The following is a 20554-nucleotide window of genomic DNA, read 5'->3' as shown; positions in this document are numbered from 1 at the left end:
TTGCTTTTTCACTATGTCTTGTCACATTTTATAGTGTTTCATGTTAGCGCGATGGTTATGCACTGATTCTACAATGAAATAAAATATATTGTGTAGTTAATTGTTCGCGTACGCGTAGACGGGGACTTTTATGTGTTTTTTTTTTGGTTATTAAACTACTGTTTAAGGCGTATAAGCGTGTTTTGGAGATTGAAAAGCGGTCCCACGTCCGCGGGCTGGGTGTTCGCCGCGAATGGATACGACCATCCCATTTTCGCGCGATCAATAATGCTCCCTACTCAGCATCCCTTCAGACTCCTACAGACGACTCATAGCCACACGAATTTGCTTTTGACAGATATGAAAGCATTCTATGTCTATAAGTGAGTATAAACTAGTGAAATATAAGACATGAAAAAAATATCAAAGGAAATTGAACAAAAAATAATGCTCAGGTCCCACCGAGATTTGAACTCGGATCGCTGGATTCAAAGTCCAGAGTGCTAACCATTACACCATGGGACCTCTGATTTTACTTTACGAAATGTCGATACAGATTACAAGTAATTTTTTTTATTGATTTATTTATATTTTATATCATTATTTCATATTCAATAAATTAATTAATACCAATATGGAAGTCTTGTCATAAAGGGTATATTTTTGGGATTTCTTCATTATTTCATAAACTCAATATGTTGTTACTATAATCTAGATGGCGTTGTCCATACATGCTTTTAGAGGTTAGTTGCTAATTTAGTAGTGGTGTTTGGATGTAGTGCCATCTATCCAGAGTAATTTAAACAACTGTTGTATTTATTGCCATGGTCCTTAACAACTTTTCTTAAAATTTTAGTAAATATCCTTATAGAATATATGGACTATTTTAGTATTCAACTATTTTATTAAAGCGGTATTTAGTTTGGTAAATAATAAAAGACAAGTGAAGTAAAAATTTCATTTGATTTTATTTGTAACAATAATTTGATTTGAATAAGGATTGACATAAAATAATTTAATGCAGTAACATTTATTAATATAATTCAATTATACAGACCAATGTAAAGTAATTCACTGAAAGGTATTCCGTCCATTTTATTTAAATTACTGCATGGTAGAAAATGAATTTATTAATTAGTAACACTGAAATTCTCCGAATGACAGTTTGTCACTGACTTCGCTGTTGTATGGTTGTCATTCGATCCTCTATACAAAAACGTGATAGATGAATGGAAAATAATTAACAAAAACACAGCGATAGTCTGTTAAAACTTAAACGAAATTTGTCGTCGTGGGTATTTTAATAAAAGTGAAAATTCCCGTGCAGTGTACACTTCAATAGGACACCGCCATGATCGATGTGGAAAACAAAGATGGCGGAATAATACGGTGATCAAAACGCGTTATTGTATAGCGTTATGTGCGGTGGTAGGTGGAGGTTGCAACAGTGTCGGGACCCTTGAACGAGGAGGAGAGGCGCGATGGAGGCGAGGCCGGGGTAATGCCGCCGCGGCCTGCGGCCGGCCGCGCGGCCATGGCGGCCGAAGAAGAACGAACGCCGTTCCCTCTATTTACCGCCGTCTACGACTATGTAGCACAAGGAGAAGATGAGCTCTCTCTTCGGAGGGGTGAAATCGTGGAAGTCTTATCAAAAGACTCTAATATATCGGGCGATGAGGGCTGGTGGACGGGCAAAATCGGAGATCGCGTCGGTATATTTCCTGCAGTCTACGTGACCGAAGAGGATCCCCTAACTGTAGAGCCTCCACAAGTATCGTTCAGCGAACTGAAACTGGAGGAAGTGATTGGAGTGGGTGGATTCGGTAAAGTTTATCGTGGATACTGGAACGATGAGGTCGTGGCGGTCAAAGCCGCACGACAGGACGCAAACGAGGATATCGATGTAATTAAAGAGAGTGTTTTACAAGAAGCGAGACTCTTTTGGGTGTTAGAGCATGAGAATATAGTGTCATTGAAAGGTGTTTGTTTAGAGGAGCCAAATTTGTGTTTGGTGATGGAGTATGCTCGCGGCGGGCCCTTAAACCGAGTTTTGTCCGGTAGAAAAATTCGACCCGATATATTAGTGGACTGGGCGATACAAGTCGCGCAAGGGATGGAGTATCTACATTGTGGTGCACCAATGTCACTCATACACCGAGATCTGAAGAGTTCAAATGGTATGTTACCTAACCTAATAAGTCTTTCTTTTAAAATTATGTTACAAATAATAGTTGAGCAAATATATTTGGTAACCTCATAAGGTAAAGATGATTTCTCAGAAGAGTTCAACAATTCATAAGTATTATTATGAATAGAAAACACAGAGACCAATATAAACAATATTGGTCTCAGTGTTTTCTATTCATAATAAAACTTTACGAGACAACTCATTACTTGTATTCCTTTTACATTGGGTTAGTGACAACCTTCTTAGCATTCCATAGAACCATTGTATGGATACTGGATCTCACACACTATTTTGAGAGAAACTCTAAATAGTGCATGAGACTTGTGACAGGGGTTTAGGTTTAAAGGGTTCTTTTAGAATACATTAACACTCATGCATGCATTTATTTTACTTATTTCTTTATTTAATTCAGGCTACAGGGCCTAACATTCTTAAGAAATAATAATAATAAAATATCAATTAAAATTGTCTCAGTGGTCACTGATAATGGCAATCTGCCATGGTAGCACCAATACACCACCTCTTTGGGTCAGTAGTCCTCTTTCATGAATGTGGCCAGCATGTTAGTGGGGACCCAGTTCACAAATGCTTTGAAGCTTGCATTGTGACTCTATTCCAGCCTTGTCACCCTCAGTGTCAGGATACATTTGGCCATGTAGTTGACCATGACCTTTAAGCTTCCCACTTGTGGCACTCTCCCTACTAAATCCAGCAACCCACCAATTCTTCCAATATTTACAATTTCTATTGACTATACAATTTACAAATAATGGTACAGGATATTTAACACTTTGTATATTATGTATGTGTTTAAAACAAGTGTTTATAATAATAATAACCCAAGACAATGCACAGAACATCATCTAGTCCAAAGTTAAGCCGAGCTTGATATGTTTTGGTTGTGGATAGGAATGGAATGGTTGAGGGCAGGTCAGTTACCCCATTGTGGAAAATTTACTAGGAGTTCATCATGATGATAACCAGGGTAAACCCGTGGAGGTCAACTTGAGGGTACATTGTTAACAATGGTTTCACTAGTACACATTACTAACAAACATCTTCCCTCAGAATTTCTGTTAGGAATAATAGACAACTAATGTGAATATATAATTTTTTTTTTTTAAATATGTGTATTATACACACAGGAAACTCCCAGACTAATACAACAAAATCATTCTCATGAATACAAATGTTTGTACTGTCAAGAGGAGTCGAACCTGCAACCATTGAAAGTAAGCTGTTGTATGAAACTGCTAGACCATAGAGGCCATATTATATCAGTTGTCTAGTACTCATAACACAAGCTCTACTTAGCTTGAAACTATATGGTGCTAGTTGTTGCTAGGTGAATATACTAGGTCATATAATATTTAATCCTTTAATTGGCCAATTACTTAACATGTTTTGATAGGCAAAGGTCACATAGTGGTAAAATAAGGTAATGGTAGGTCACACACCTATTCATAAATTAGTTACTGTGGTAGAGAAATAACTGTATGGTATTATATAGATTCAGATTGATATGTTGCATGCATACTACTACTGCTTTACTAAACAATTATAAATTTTGGAAAATCAACTTATAGCAAAAATTTGTTAGATTCTTTGCAGGTTAAAATTAAAAGATTTTCTTGTTATATATCACATGTGTCTAACATGACATGTCCATATTATTATTAAGTAGATCTATGCATGCAGACGAAATTTGTTTGCATCACACTTGATATTTATCATTATATTTCACCCAATTTACAGAATATCTTTTTAAATTACCATCCATCCATACTCAGACATTTTTACATATATAATATTACTCACATTTAAGAAAAACTAAAGTCTTTGTACATTTATATGTACAATTATCAACTTATGTTTGCAGTTGCATCCAAGCAAATTTATTAAATAGCATAAACATAATAAACTTCAGAGTAGATGAAGTTTAAAATTTATGAATGAATGGATAAGTTTAATAACATGAATGTAATTTAACTATTTATATTATGGCAAATACTTTCCTTAATTGTAAACCAACTTACTCATTATTTACTAAAGACTTGAATAACATCCTATTACAATAATTGTACAAAAGACAGTGTTATAAAAAAGGTACCATTATTAATAATTAATTTGTAACAAAAGTTATTGTTATTAATTTATAATTGATTTTCCTAAACTTAATTATAAGACTTTATAACTTATAAGGTTCGAATATAATCACATTTGGTATTAACCGAGGAAAATGGTTTGCTACAAGACTGTTCTGAACATGTAATTCATCATTAATTTATTTTAGTATCTATTTGAATTACCCCCTATTTAAATTTATAAAAAATACCTTTCTACTTTATATATGTGCACTAGTATGATAATGTAACCTAGGGTGTTCTATGAGTAAATATTTAAATCAATCCTCTTTATATTGAATCCCAAATAGGAATGCCATGTTATTGTAACTTGCTCATAATCTATGTGGGTTTTTATTAGGTGAAAGAATTATTATTATTGGCCCAATGTTTTTTGAATTCATCAGCATATAAAAAAAAACAATATTTCCTCTTTCTAGTGATGTCTGCGTTTTATTTCTCCTGTTCATTTTTAGAGGCTATCTATTGACGTAATCAAATAATATAAATGAACAGAACATTTACACAACGCCATCTATTATTTTGTGAATTAATTAATTGAATTAATTATTCATAGTAGATGGAGTAATTAAAACAAATAAGGAAAATGGGTAATTTACTCCTTTGGGGGATATTTAGGGGAGATCTTCAGCTTATATATGTATATTAGCTTATATAGCTAACATTTAACCATATTTTGTGTAAATATCAACCTAATTCTTCTAGTTGCTTTTACGTGAAAGCTTAACACGCAAACAGGCCTTCCCTCGATTTTGTTGCCGTATCCATAAAAAATGTAATAATACTTCCTTTTAATAATAGTTTACAAAAAATAACATTTTCTGTCGTGGTTAAACTATTTACCATCACGAATAAAAAAAAAATGTTTCAGTATTAGTATAAAATATCTTGTAAAAAAGAAATAAAAACATTTGATATCCTTTGATAAATTCTAAATATGAAGGCCATATCTCATATTGTTTGTTGTGAATTATCATAATGTCGGAAACTGCGCATTCCTTGTACTGATAAGCTGATATTTTGGCAAGATAATATCAAGGAACTGATTGTGGAATAACTTCTTATTATACATACATACGTCTTAAGTATGCAAGTATGAAACATATGTGGTCAGAACTGTAATCCGAGACGGGGTATTCAGAAGCGTTGTCAAATGTCGATTTTGTGGTGAACAGATATTACTAATACATTAAGTTCGTCTGTTTTTTTTTAATATTATATAGATAGCCTACGTCCATCCTCGTGATACAAACTGTTTTCATATCAAAATTCCCTATGATCTGTTCAGTCGTTTAATCTTGAATAATAACAAACATCCACAGTTTCACAATAATAATAATAGTAGGAATACTCATTTACTTATATATTTAATATTATTAAAATTAAAAATGTAAATTTACTCTTTTTGAGCGACCAGATACCTACTAACTCACGATTTTTGGTCGGGCAGTAAACCTAATGGTTAAGACCAATTAGTAAATTAACAGTATCATAAGCTATATTATTTTATCCAATTAACTCATTATTTAAGTATGTTTTAATTTAACACATGATTGCTCCTAACTTTACGAGTTTGATGATATATATAACACTACCTGTGTGCGCGGTTTTACCCGCGCGAAATTTATAGTTGTATGTTATTCTAAAGCTGTATCAATGTATTCCTATATATATATGTAAAACCGCGCATATATAATAAAATAAATTTACGTAAGGGATACTTACAGTCAAATTATGTCATAATTACTGCCTGATTTGATTGGAAGTGTTAGATTTTAATATGTGGGCGAGTACCAACAAAAATCAGCGTGGGTAGAACAATGCATATTGCATAAAGGGCTATCTCCAGTTTTTGCATGGACATTTGAGTTCAATAAAACCATATTGTTACTATGGTAACTTAAATATTCCTTGAAACATTCTAAGTACTATTTTGTTTGATATCCAAAATAAAATTGAATGACTTTGTATATCACTTTGGCGGTTCTATAAAAACGCCAAAGTAATATTTCTGGAGTTGTATTTTTTTTTTTCATTTTATAAATATTGAAATTTATATATTTTGTTTCATAAATTAAATACTTATGTCATTCAAAACAACAACTACAGTAACGGTATTTATTATATAACTATACACTATAAAACTGTTGCCGTAAATTCTACTCCAGTAGGGAATTCTTGATTACGAGTGAAGAATTCTGTTATTTACCGTTTGTCACGGCATAGTTCCAGTATCTAATTTATCTAGAACTACACCCATTATTTAATTGAAAATGTGTATTTTATTAGAACATTAAATACATCTTTTGTTAATTTTCCAAAATCGTCCAAAGTTAGGACGATATTGTATTAGTTAATGTATTTAAAAAAAAAACTATCTATATTGGAATTTCCAAATATAATTTAGTATATGTACTTACTGTTTACTAAGTTACTTACTTACTTAAATTAATTATACCATTTCCCATAAAGATCATATAGTTATAATATAAGTAAGGCACATATACTATGTGTCTTACTTATATTTTAACTATACAAACGTACTTTTGTAATTGTACTTCGTGTAATCCGTTAGCATATTATCATAACTTGATTGTAATAACGAAGAAAGTATTTTATCTTTGTCGTAAGTAAACAAAGCTAATAATATAAGGAGGCATGAACAAACCGCGGCGCACGCGCTAGTGTTGACTCGACAACCGCACCGTGTTATTGTAACATTGCCCATGCAATGCAACACCAGGAAATACGAAACTAAATTGGCTTGTTTGTCTCTTAATGTGGGGTGGGCTATTACACCAGTGGTAATTATCATAACGTTTTGTGGAGAATTTAAATCTTTTAAGTTATGCCATATTACGGGTTCCGTTTCATATTAGAGTCGTAAGTTTTCTAATTTGCACCAATTACAGAATTTATTGAAACCATACTTTCGCGACATCCCTATATCCTGGGAAAGTGTTATCTGTGATTGTTTCACGACTACTTAAACAGCTGGACGGTTCAAATTGAAATCTATTATACATTTGATACGAAAATAATGTTTTAGGAGAGACATAAGCTATCTTCTATCTCTAGCAATAATCTGTTAAAGTTGCTGAAATAGAGGGTGAATATTAGTGACCAAAAACACGTCCTATATGAATATACATATAGTTTTGAGTTTGACCACTGTAATTTTTTACAAGTTTATTACTTGTAATCTGCGACTTTGCGTGAATCCATAGTTGGAATCTGTTTGTATACCAAATTATACTCAAATTCGCTCAGCGATTTAGTTGTGTATGATAATAATATTTATCATATAAAAAGAAAAGAAGTCATATTCGATTGTTAATTTTTCAGAAGTTATCATTATGATGTTGTCTTTAAGTCATATAAATAATATAAAATGAAAAGTTTTTACAGTAACAAGTAATATGAATAGGAGCATTTGTGACTATAATATTTACAGTTTCAATATTATTCCCTGTTCGTTGATTGAATTTTTACTATTACTCCTGAGTTCGTTCACATGATTATTGAAAGTAGTGTTTTAATTTTAATGAATCATTTCCATTTCGCATGAACTGAAAATAATAATAATGGCTTACAGCGAATGCATAAGATTTTTGACCGTTAGCCAACTAATACTACTACACATAGGTATATTCTTAAACAATTCACGTGGATGGAACATTAATTTGTATGTAAAGAAATGTTTTACATTATTGTTTATTGACAAGTATTTGTCTATCCCAATATGGTTTTTTATGCATAACATTCTTAGAGAAATTCTTATTTTAGCATATTTCTTTCTACGTATTATTCCTAGTACTGATATTATTTTTATCTTATTCATTACTAACTGTACCATGCATCTTCGTCTGCGTCATATTTTTTCCGGTCTTCTAAAAAATTTTGCTGCTCCTATAACATTTCTCGATAAATGACACTAAAAGAATTTTAAAAATCTGTTCAGTTGATCCAGTGATTACCCCCTACAAACTCATAAACTTTACTACGTTACTATACTTTTTATAGATTGCTTATATTAAAATAAAATATATATGAAAATATGTATGCATTGTGTTGTAATCTGCTTTTGTATCAAAATTTTTGTTGACAAAGTAAGTACGAGGACAGATATAGCATCTGATACAGGAAATAATAAAATTACATGAAAAGAAAAGGTTTATAATTTAACTCAATGACAATATTTCCCAGTTTTGGTTATATTATTTACTATTTACTTAATAGCTTGTCTATAATACATGACTTGAGCTTTTTTGAGATAAGATGATCGCTTATGGCCATCCTTGAGATAGTGTAATTTCACTTTAAGTGTGACTAAATCAGTTCCCGTCCAGTCTTCAAAAAGTAACAGATAGACAGTTTTGTCATGAAAATAGCCACTTGTACGTATATTATATTGCTCATCGTACAATTTGTTCAATGAACATCAGCATTAATTAAAAAGTAGGTAATAAGTATTTCCCTCTAATATGGTTACCAACAACTACTTGAGTGGTCTGTTCGAATTGTGGTAGTTAAGAGAATTATTATACTTTAGAGACATTACTACATATATAATTGTATCTGCTGACGATCACTGTTCACCCTAAACCTAAGCTTTAATATATGTATTATTCTTATGTACAATTGAGAAGAGTAAAAACACAAGGCTCGAACCATGTACCGAAGTAATTGTACATTTAACTCATCGTATCTATACCGTAATAAACCTATATGAATATATATATTGTGACTTAATTTGACATGTTATGTAATATTGATGGATTGTTGATATCACTTAAAAAATAACTGTCATACTTATACAGATAATTATAATTCTAATTGCATAAAATGAGGCGTTAGCAGTATAAGGTTTATATAAAGGATAAATAAAATTATACAAATGATAATAATACATAAAAGGGCCGTGGGAAAATTGCAAACGTTCCAAGGATTGTGTCTTTTTTTCTTAGAAAAAATACGTCAATGCCATTGAAGTCTGATTACAGGTTCTGATTAAGACGTTGTAGATTTACCTTAGTTTTAGAGTTATGGGCCATCCATAAATTACGTCACAATAATTTGATAAGTTATCTCTCCCTCCCTCTCCTAATTTTTTTGTAATTGAATCATTGATACCTCGGTTAAATTACACTGATTTTTATAAAATTTTATTGAAAAAATATCCTGGTATATACTTGTGACGTTATCAAAAATTTATTGCTAAGAAAGTCGCGGCAACCATTTTATATAATCGACCTTGGAATAAATGAAATACACACTAGCAACTTATCACATAATCCTCTGATATCATAAAGCTTATGAGTTGAAATTTTGTATTATAGGTTACTCATTAGGGATATTTTCTATAAGGTTTTTAAACTAAAACACTAAAATGATTGCAAGTTAAATCTCGCGCATCTATATTCGCGTAGTGTAATTAAAATCTATTTTATAGATATTGGACACACTAATACAAAATAGATTACAAACGTGGATAAACTACTTATTAAAATTAATTATACAAATAAGTTCTTATTCTATCCATGAGGGGCCGTCAGCCTATTTGTAATTCCAATTACATAAATAAAATACTACACAAAATGAATGGAATAAGATCATCAAATTTCCATCGGAAAAAACCAAACGTGTGGTTTACAAGGTATATGTATATAATAAAAAAAATATTAATCTGATAATATTATTCTAGATTTAACGTTTAATTCTTACTGCAATACCACAGAATTAAGTTAGTTACCTTATGATAACTAACTACATTTAACATAATTAGAATTATTAATGCGGAAGTGTCAGCCTATGTGTGTTTTCACCTAATCACGACTAAATGGCTGAACCTGTGTTAAACATGTAAAGATATGTAATAGTTTATATTTTAGGTAATGAAAAGCAGACAAAGACGAGGTAGTTAGTAAGACAGTTTACAATATCACCAAATATTTCTCCACATACAAGATAATGTCCACCTGAAAATCTACATACTCTATATAATAAATGTACATACGTCGCATATAGGAAACTGGCTTCACCTTATATATTATTTGATAATAGTTCGCAGTTATGACGTCGTCAAAACATCATCTACGGTTAACTGTTGTTGATGTTACTTACACATATACAACTACGTATCACTACAACTCCAAGTTTTATATGCCATTGACGTTATGTAAAATACCTGATAACACCTGACTGGGTAAAACCCAGTCCATTGTGTCGCGGCCAGACATCGCATGGTCGTCTTGGACTTTATTATTAGTCTTACAAGGCTGTTTAGCGTCGTGACCTAGTGGTGTACTACCCCGACTTACAGCCAAGAGTTTGTGAGTTCAAATCGGTCTATCATAAAGAAACAAAAAGACTGAGGCTAAATTTATTATCTGACATTTATTTATGATTTTTATCAATCCTAAATCTGGGTAGAGCAGGAGACGGCTTTACGCTTGTCCTATTCACCACGACTTCATCACATGATAATGCTTCTGACTACCCAATTTAGGACATGAGTCGTGACGTCATACTGTTAATTATATTGTAAGGAGTGCATTAACACAAACGGTAATACTAATATCTTCTATTTAATAAATAAGTTCCATTTAAAAACAGAATAGAATACAATATCATGACTGTATATTATAAGACGGTTTAGAAATAGACATAGAGGAATATTTGATAGTTTATATCATATTATTATACTATAAAGCCTTAAATAGCACTCGCCGAGGTCCGTGTATGTTGATATACCTAATATGTCGCCATTTCTATTTTAATTATGCAAATGTATTCATGCAGTATGTCGGATCTAATATGTTTGATCGACACTTATAGGTCGTGAGAATCATGATACATTTCAATTTAAATTACTACGAAGCTGCTTTCTAATTTAATAAAACTAAAATATGAAGCTAGCAATGGCTAGATTGATTTAGATAATCTAAATCAATCTAGCCATTGCTAGCTTAACAAAAATATTATAGTAACAAAAAATATTTTGTAGCTATAAATTTTTCGGTCATCCAACGTCAATATTTTATTTAGATTCCTTTTGAATTGGTCATCATAAATGTCATGGTACAACGTTAAAATGACAATAATTTGAATAATTGATTGCATTGGATGGTCAGTCTTTTGAGTATATTCTTGTTATTAATTTCCGGCGCTTTGTCTTCTTGAAATAATTTTCAATTGACACATGTTCTGGTCCCCACTGATCGATCTCCCGTCCAATTCAAAAGGGTATGGAAATCACGACGGCCTGAGCCGAGGTTCGAACCCCTAACGGTGCCATCGGTCTAAAGTCGTATCCGTCAGACGGGAGTTGGCCTTCAGTCGCTCCATAAGTCCTTCCGCGGGTTTGGAGTGCCATCTGCACTCGCCCCCCATAGTCCAGTGAGGCTGTAAAGGCCAGCTGTTAAGAGAAAAAGAGAAATTAACATTAGTCTTCTCAGAAGCCAATTCTCGTTTTTTTTTTAAATTAATTTCTAGAATTCTGTTACAGAACACTAATTGTACAGAATATAGACTTGAGTTCTATCTTAATCTGGATTTGATGTTGTTAGTCAAAAACATGACGATAGAACTGTTTGAACTAAATAATACTAGATGGGGTATCTTACTAATATTACCTATAAACCCGAATGTTTGTAAGTAAGTATGGATCATTCGATCGATGGACGTTTGTTATTCTTTCGCGTAACAATTACTGAACATATATAATATAGTAACATTATACATTAGAATAACACATTGGCTATAAATTTCATACCGAAATGAAACCGCGGGCACAGCTGGGCAATAATAATTCTGTCTACTAACCCTGTTCGATGTAATCTTTGCTGTGACCAATACTTACTTCTAATTTTAGCTCCATATTCCATTCCATTTTAACGTCGCTATAGGCGAGCTTATCACCGTTTCTCACGCATTAATTAGGTTTCCAACGGTCCATCGTTATCGATATCCACTCAATATTTTTGTATCGGTCAGTGTAGAACCGAACTTACTACCTTCGGTCTTGTAAATTGTATTTTTTTACTAATAGCCCTGATTTTACTACTTGACCAGGATTATTATAGGACGAGATAATATGTAGACTATTTCCCCCGTCCCAGATGTTATGATGCATGCTAACATGCATGATAATTGATTGAGCCGTTATGGCTCCGAGAGGTAACAAATAAACTCACTTTCACTCACATTTATATATTTATATTAAATTATTATATTGAAATAACCGTTTTTTACTACAAACATATGCATATATATAAACGGTATATACACCAAAATTACATTTTTTTATAATTTTTGCCTGTCTGTCTGTTTGTTCCGTTTAATTTCTAAGATGGCTGGGCGGATTTTGACGGGACTCTTTTTGGCAGGTAGCTGATGTAATAAGGAGTAGCTTAAACTACTTTTGTTTTAGAAAAATAAAGTTAAATTCCACGCGGACGTAGTCGCGGGTGCAGCTAGTGCTAAATAACAACGTTATGCATAAAACGTGAGATTATAAACTGTTTGTTATCGTTTGCAGATAACAAACAGTTTATAATCTCACGTTTGGGAAATTGTTGCACTTGCTGCCTTATTTGCGATGTATGGTAGTAGGATTTCGGAAGCCCAGTAATTTCCTTTTTAAGATTGATTATGTATTTGTATCCTTCCTAGAATGGGAAACATCATATGATTGAAAGCTTTCATCTATTGCTATCAATAAATAACACCGTGGTCATCACAGAATCACAGAATAAAATATTATTACAACGCGCGTCATACGTTTTACCTCGTATTTAAATTTACGTCTACAATAAATTTGTAATTATTAAAAATTTGTTATAATAACCTTTACTAGGTTTATTTTGATACTGTATTAATTGTATATCTTTTCTTTACATAGTATAAAATGAAGTCGTTTCCGCTGTCTGTTCACTTAGGTCTCTTAAACTACGCAACGGATTTTAATAATAAATTTTACCTATAGATAGAGTGATTCAATAGGCAGGATTATATGTATATGTACATTGTACACCCGTGCGAAGCTTTTTAGCTACTCACCCTGGGTAGCTAGTTTTTTTAAATATAAAAGTGAATTTGTTTGTTACCTCTACGTGTTTTGTGACACCGTTTAAGTTCAATGACCCTGCTACTAAGCATAGGATATGAGCAAATATTGAATTTGACACGTCCATTATTTTATGCCTACCTTATAAAATTTGTATCGTCCTTACTAGATAAATGGCAAAAATATGTTAATTACAGTTTACAATATATAAATATTATATAGCTATGTTACATTATTGTAAGTACCGTACCTACATCATAAATTTTTTTATCTATTTTGCCTGCCAAAATCTTAGTGTGGCAGTATCAAGCAAGAAATATTAATGATAGAATCGTAGTAAATAGATTTATATAGACGTGACGTCAAAACGTTTTTATAATTTTCCCAATATTGCGCAAATTTTAAATTTATTGTGTTATTACACCTTTGCTTTTACAAAGTACCTAACATAACAAAAGAAAATTTGCACTTAGCAAAGTACCTATATGTAATTTTTAAAACGCTAACTTTGTTTTTTGTAATAAAAGTGAACGTGACCATTATAATTAATAACAAACTGTGCATTAAGTCACAAATAAGGCAAATGTAGGTTATTACTGTACAAAGAGTTGTAAACATTTTATATGAAATTTATCAAGTAAATTAATTATAATATTTAATTTTAATGAGAAACTTGCAGCTTATTTTATATAAATAATAACATGTATGCCTACATTAATTACTACAGAAATTTTATAGTTTTTACAATTAATATTTTCTAAATGTTCAAGTAATCTATGCGAAAACACTTTTTGTTTCTATCCGTATTTATTACTCTGTGCGGCGTTCAACCTTGGCCGCTGTACAATGCGCTTGCGGTGCCATGCTCAGGCCGGTACAGCCAGATAGCTCGTGGAAAATGTCGCTGGAATTTAGGTAACGTTGTAATATTTTGCATTTCTTTCCCAAAAATTTTCCGAATAAAATATGATTTAATATTTATTCCAAAAAGTACGTAATTAATCTATGCTTAGAATAGTATTTCATTATGTCGCTTTTCCAGATATTGCATCGACCATTTGTTTTGATAAAATTACCTGAGCTGTAATCATATTTTGATAAAGTTGGTTATATTTTGAATGAATGGCGTGTGAATGTCACATTCAGAAGGTTATGGGATAATATGTGTGTCTTTGTAGGCATATATCGGGAAGATAAGCCTACTAAAGTGACTGCCACATTAAAGAACAAAATGTGTTTAATATAATTATATATGTGTAATATATTAATACATAATTGTAATAAAATTCAGGTCAGTGACACACACGTCACAATTTCACAAGTACACAATACATCAAAACGTATGACATTCAGCACTGTTAGCAGTTTAGACACACTGTCTTTTTTTTTTAATTCTGTACAACGACGGTGGTGATATGGTATGCGGTTGACAATAAGGCGGCTTATTGTCAACAGCAGGCTGGGTGACTGTTTCATTCTTTCTTTCTTACCTATCACGACTAAAGAGCTGAACGGATCTTAAGTAAATTTTACATGAATATAGATTATGTTACAAAGATGGACATAGACTGTCTTTCGTTTATAAAGAACTTTCGAAGTCGCCAGAACAGCTGGTATTATAGCTGCGAAATATCTGGCTATTTGTGGTAACAAATTGACTTACTTACGCCTAAATGGATCATAAAGAAATATGACATGAAGATAGTTTGTATCATGAAGACAACCCAATCTGTTATCTCAAAAAACACTGAAGTTACGGTTAACAGCCAGTTGTAAATATGTCAATGAAAAACGGAATGTAGGTATCACTCGTAAGGTGTGATCACTACACGCATTTTATCAAACACTGTCTTACAAAGTAATTAACAGACAATTCTATAAGATACTCGTATAATATTTTCATGTCACAATATAAGGAGCCGGGACCGTTCAGAATGCATTATTTATTGTAGCGCACAATTTTATCAGAAGTCAACTCTAAACATAAAGCTATAAAATCTTATTTGGTTTGACAACAGATATTGTTTACAACGATTGTTACTTTACTCGAGTGAAACCTGACGAAACGTTGAGTGCCCCATAAGGTATGTGGGAGAGACCACGACACTAGGTAAGATTGCATTAAAAAGTTATAGAAACGTCCCGCAAGTCGAAAGTTTCTGTACAACTTAAGTTATTTATAATATACTTGCTTTAGGCCGCTATATCGTCTCCTTTTTTTAAATAAAAGTAGCATATATTAAAAACCTCGTGATACAATCTATCGTCATATTAAATTTCATTAAAAGCTGTTTAGCCCTTTATTCCCGAAATGGTAAAATATAAGGCGTCCATGGAGACTAGATATTTATATAATTCTACATTAATGCTTGTATATATAATTCTTTTACTAGTTGACCCCGTAAATTCATACGTAACACTACATTTTAAGTAAAGCTTTCTATACAATATATTTTGTGACTACCGCATCTAAATTAGCTAAGTCCATATTAGCACGCATAAACGCACAGACAAACAGACATAAAATCTAAGAATCATTATTTTGCGGTCTATTACTTTGATAAATATCTTTTATAGTAGTTTTGCCCATATATCTTCCATGTACAGACAAAATCAATTACATTTTTTATTACGTGTATAGATTTGAAGAAAGTAATAATAATAATGTTGTTACAGTATCATCTCATGTAAGTATTTACGTGATAATAAAAACCAGATGAAACACGATATTTATTACAAGAGAGCACAATTCTGATAAACTCTATAAGGCTTAATTGGGCCACACCTGTACCATTAAGGGAGTTACGCAATGATTTTCGTCTACAGTTATTTAACCTTAAACTTAATGTAATCTCTTAAACCTATTGGTTTTTCGTAAGATCCTACTTCATAAACTGGAAGTTGTAAAGATATTTGGGCACTACAGTTCTTTTTAAATGAATAATTATAAGGGCTTAAATGTAATTTGGTATTTAGATATCTCCTAGATTACTTACAGAGATTACTTTTTAAGAATGTGGTGTTATTGTAGTCTTAAAATGTTTTCCTATTTTATTAATTGAGTAAAAATTGTATCTGGCCGTACCTACATCTATTGAATAACCAGTTAGCATCAAATGAATCCCATTAAAGATATTGAGAATATTTAATTGAAATATACCTTTATGCCTTTTAAGTTTGACTTTAACAAATTGCAGTAAAATTAACATGCGTAGATACGTACCTATTCCATGACTTCTAGACAAGGACGCCTAGAAGCGTGTAGGTACCGAGTACATTGATCTCTCTATTTCTTTTAATTTTCTAAGAACTACATTTTAGTATGCAGTAAACATGTTGTTTGTATCGTCGTAAAATCTTAGGCAATCACTAAATATGAGACTGACACAAATGTTTCATTTTAATTTGTTTAATATAACAGGAGTGTCCTCAACAATGTTTTTTTATGGTTTATTATCTTCAATTTTGTATTTTTAGATAGACTATTGTTTATTATGTGTTTATTACCATCATCAATTATATTGTTATACGTGGTAATATTCAACTATAACAATGTAAGCACAATAGGCATGCTATTGCTTGTTGTCATTATTTTATATGCATTTCCCTTATTTCTAGAGCTTTTAAGATTAGCTTATAAATTTTCTAACTTCTGTCATAATGAGTTTGATTGAAATCTTTTAAACCAAAAATAAAAAATAAGCATAATTTTTAAATCAAAAATTATGCTTATTTTTATGGCACAACTACGTTCGATTTATCTAAATTGCATGTGTACAAAAAAAGTTATTTAAACGTTCAAATTAAGGATTTTGTGATAATTTAGATACAGTTAGTAACAACAATATCTGAAGTATTGTTGTTTCTAACTACTGGGCTAAAGAAATAAAGTTAAAAATTAAATATATGTACTTATATATTTCAATTTCCATCGAAAATTCTACGTACCTATAACATGATCATTAGTCGGACCATGACCGTAGAACGTAACAAACAAACTATCATTCATTTACATTCTGTAATATATTTGTACAGTAAGTACTTTTAACATAAAATATTTTACAAGTAAGTGATAACGGCTTTATAAATACTAGGCATCCGACATCCGTACCGACAGAAGCCTGTTTATCTGTAACCCGTGGCGCCAGATTACAACGTATAACTAACTAGTAACAGGACATTAAACACTAGTGATGACGCGCGGCGTGCCGCGTGCCGACTCCATGTCTACTCGTATACTCATTTTGTAAAGATGAAATGTTTGTCAGTTTATATTTTCGGGGTAATCTCTGATAGTACTGATCCGATTTGAAAAAATTGACTATAGGCTATACAATAAAGTCAGGTTATACGACTTATACGAGGAAGACAGACCAATTTGTGCAATTCAGCTAGTTTTTGTATTTGTATAATTTTAGCACGAAGCGGTTATGGTACGGTTTAATGACGTTTTTAACGTTTGTTCCACCATGAACATTTGTAAACATAATATATGTACAACAATAAACAGTGTCGGCCACTATTTGTTGGTTTTTCAGTACTAAACGATTCTTAATGAAATTTCACGTGAAAGAGATTTAGGTACGTATATATTTTCTCTTAAAAAAGCCGACTAAGTTACCGGAGTTAATGTCTGTGTCCACTTCAAAAAACGCCATATATATCAAAGAATATCAACTATTTAAATATTTCTATTATCTATACTTTTTTTAATTTAAAAATATAAAGTGAACAATAGAATAAGACAAAAATAAATTACGGTAAAGATAATCTCGTAATGCACTACTTGGTATCATGTTTTGATTACAAAACGTTGAAGTGGTTCTCGCGAGTGATAGCTGAACATACACTTTGACTTAGTTTGTTTATCATTACACTGTTTACAATGCGTGGGTGGGCCCGCGCCGTGCCGTTCATAGGCGCCGGCGCAACCGCGAGAGTTATAAACATTTTGTTTTTATAAAACCAAAGTTAAACAATATCCTGTATATAATTGACTATTATTGTTTTCATATTTTAATTCTCAGAAACGTTTTAGTGATTTGCTCAGGGAACAGTTATTATCTAAGATTAATTTTTGCAGACAATAAAAACATTGAAATAAAAATATATCACTATTTGTGTTGTAAAGTTGGAACTTAATATTTGTAATAATGTTTATAATTATTTGCACTGTATTTGTTATTGTAGTTATCTAAAATAATGATATAGTTGCATTAAATGCAACTAAGTTTAATTATTTTAATAATATTACAAGTGCATATTATTAAATTTCATTTCATTCATGAAATATTACATAAAAATGTTAATCGAGACGTATTTTTTAGTAGTCGTTTACTTCATCAAATACTTCGTATAATTATGTAGCAACATTTAAGTATGTACCATGATTTTTACATTTATTTTCATATTCATATCGAAATAAAAGCCGTCTAAAAAGATGGACTACCTATCTTTTTCATTATTCACGAGGAACACTTTATAAGTGATGAGGGTGCTTAGTTCCCTTTCACCACTCGAATTAATTGGTGTCTGAGTGCGCGTACGTTTTTAACAATAACCGCTCAGCTTGTTTGCACTCAAATAGGGCTCAGCAGGAGATAATATTTATTTACCTTCATAGAGAAGCGTTGATATTTTTTTTATAATTTATTTTTTTATTTTAGAATTTTCATCTATCAAGTGTACTCTATTTTTAAATGTTCTAGCGATGAATAAAGTTAAGAATAATTTATTATATGTTGGTTATAATATTCATAGGTGCCTTTTAGTAGTCCATACACAGGATATAGTGCCATAGACGTCTATGTAACACACAACTCTTTATTTATTATCCGAATTTACGCCTTGATCCGGTTTCGGATATTGGACAATAATCTTTTCAAAAAGAGCTTCCTTACGTAGTGTCATTTTGGAGATTTGATGTACATTCAAATTTTTCATAGACATAAGTAGCTACACAGTAAAAGGGGTGGTTCCCTTTTACTGTGTAGCTACTTATCACGTACTTAAAGGCGACTAAGTATCGTCTGTCGCATTGTAAGGATGTCTACATTGAGAGATTTTGTGCTTTTTTTTATTCAGTATAATACCTTCACCTTTTTTAAGTCAATTGAAATCTACTAATTTCGCATGGATTAACTGTTTTAAATTTCTTTTTATTTATATTTTGTTTTATTATATAATTTGATCTCTTTTTAGTACATGGAAAATAAATTTATTACACTCTTTTGGTTCATAGTATATATATATCTAGATTTTAAAAATTAAACTCTAGGTAATTTAATCCAAAACATTTTTAAACGTTCCATTGAATTATATTCTCCAAAGATTTAAAAGCAGCCGTAAGAGTTTAAAATAAATCTAAATAATTGGAAACAAATATTTGGTTCAGTTTTTCAGAAGTCGTTCATCAATGTCAGCGACCTTTCCTTTTCCGCAAGTTACAAACAAGCGCGTTTATTACTCCAAGGTGTTCGTTTTACCAGTGACATTAGCCGAAACGTTTAGCAAACTTTTAACGAGTCACTATCTTTTATGGCAGTTAATGTCCATACTAACGTCAATAATTCTAACATAAAAGTACTAATCTACGCTATTCGTAACTTAGCTAACTTTTTAAGTATGCCAATTTAGTACTAGTTTCTTACGATTTATCTATGAGATTACTTTTTTCGTATTAAATACAAAATATCCAATAATATTTAATTTCAAATTGGTAACAGATTATCTACATGTAATCCATTGAATTATAGTTAATTATTTTCGATTAACTTTTGTCGAAATGTACGAGTATGTGTAAATTAGTCTGAAATATTAACTTTAAATATATTTCAACACTGCCATAATATTTTGTTGATATAATATAGTTATAAAATATTATAATTATCTTTAATGTATTATATGACTTTCGAAATTATTGGCTATTGTTGGTTTCGATATTATAAATGTATGAAATTATTGATCTATTAATTATAATAAGTTTGTCCATTATCCGGTATTTATTTTTGTTTATAATACTGATTTTTCTACAATCATTGTCGGCTCACTTAAAAACATTATAACTTCGACACGAACAGCCTCTTACTTTTTAAACGTCCTTTTTTGCGTAAATTGTATGCCAATAGCAAAATTAATTTTATTTTGCAATTGGCATACATTGATTGTATATAACTT

At 31.3% G+C, this 20554-nt stretch overlaps 1 protein-coding gene and 1 non-coding gene across 3 annotated transcripts in view; one reads left to right on the top strand and one right to left on the bottom strand.

Moving 5' to 3' along the window:
* Positions 1-432: 432 nt before the first annotated feature.
* On the bottom strand, positions 433-504 carry Trnaq-uug (transfer RNA glutamine (anticodon UUG)). The gene has a single exon. It is a non-coding gene; the product is annotated as a tRNA-Gln (tRNA).
* A 635-nt stretch (positions 505-1139) lies between these two features.
* The window catches only part of LOC131841298 (mitogen-activated protein kinase kinase kinase 11-like), a 42573-nt gene continuing 23158 nt past the window's right edge, over positions 1140-20554 (top strand). For both annotated transcript variants that reach the window (XM_059189628.1, XM_059189619.1), the window contains exon 1: positions 1140-2156. In XM_059189628.1, coding sequence (XP_059045611.1) covers positions 1481-2156 — 676 coding nt within the window. In that variant the 5' untranslated portion in view covers positions 1140-1480. The remainder of the gene's footprint in view (positions 2157-20554) is intronic.

The sequence above is a fragment of the Achroia grisella genome, unplaced genomic scaffold, assembly GCF_030625045.1.
Source record: "Achroia grisella isolate CSIRO2021 unplaced genomic scaffold, CSIRO_AGI_Agris_v1 utg1063, whole genome shotgun sequence".
Taxonomy (NCBI): domain Eukaryota; kingdom Metazoa; phylum Arthropoda; class Insecta; order Lepidoptera; family Pyralidae; genus Achroia; species Achroia grisella.
This window is presented reverse-complemented; position numbering and strand designations above follow the sequence as displayed.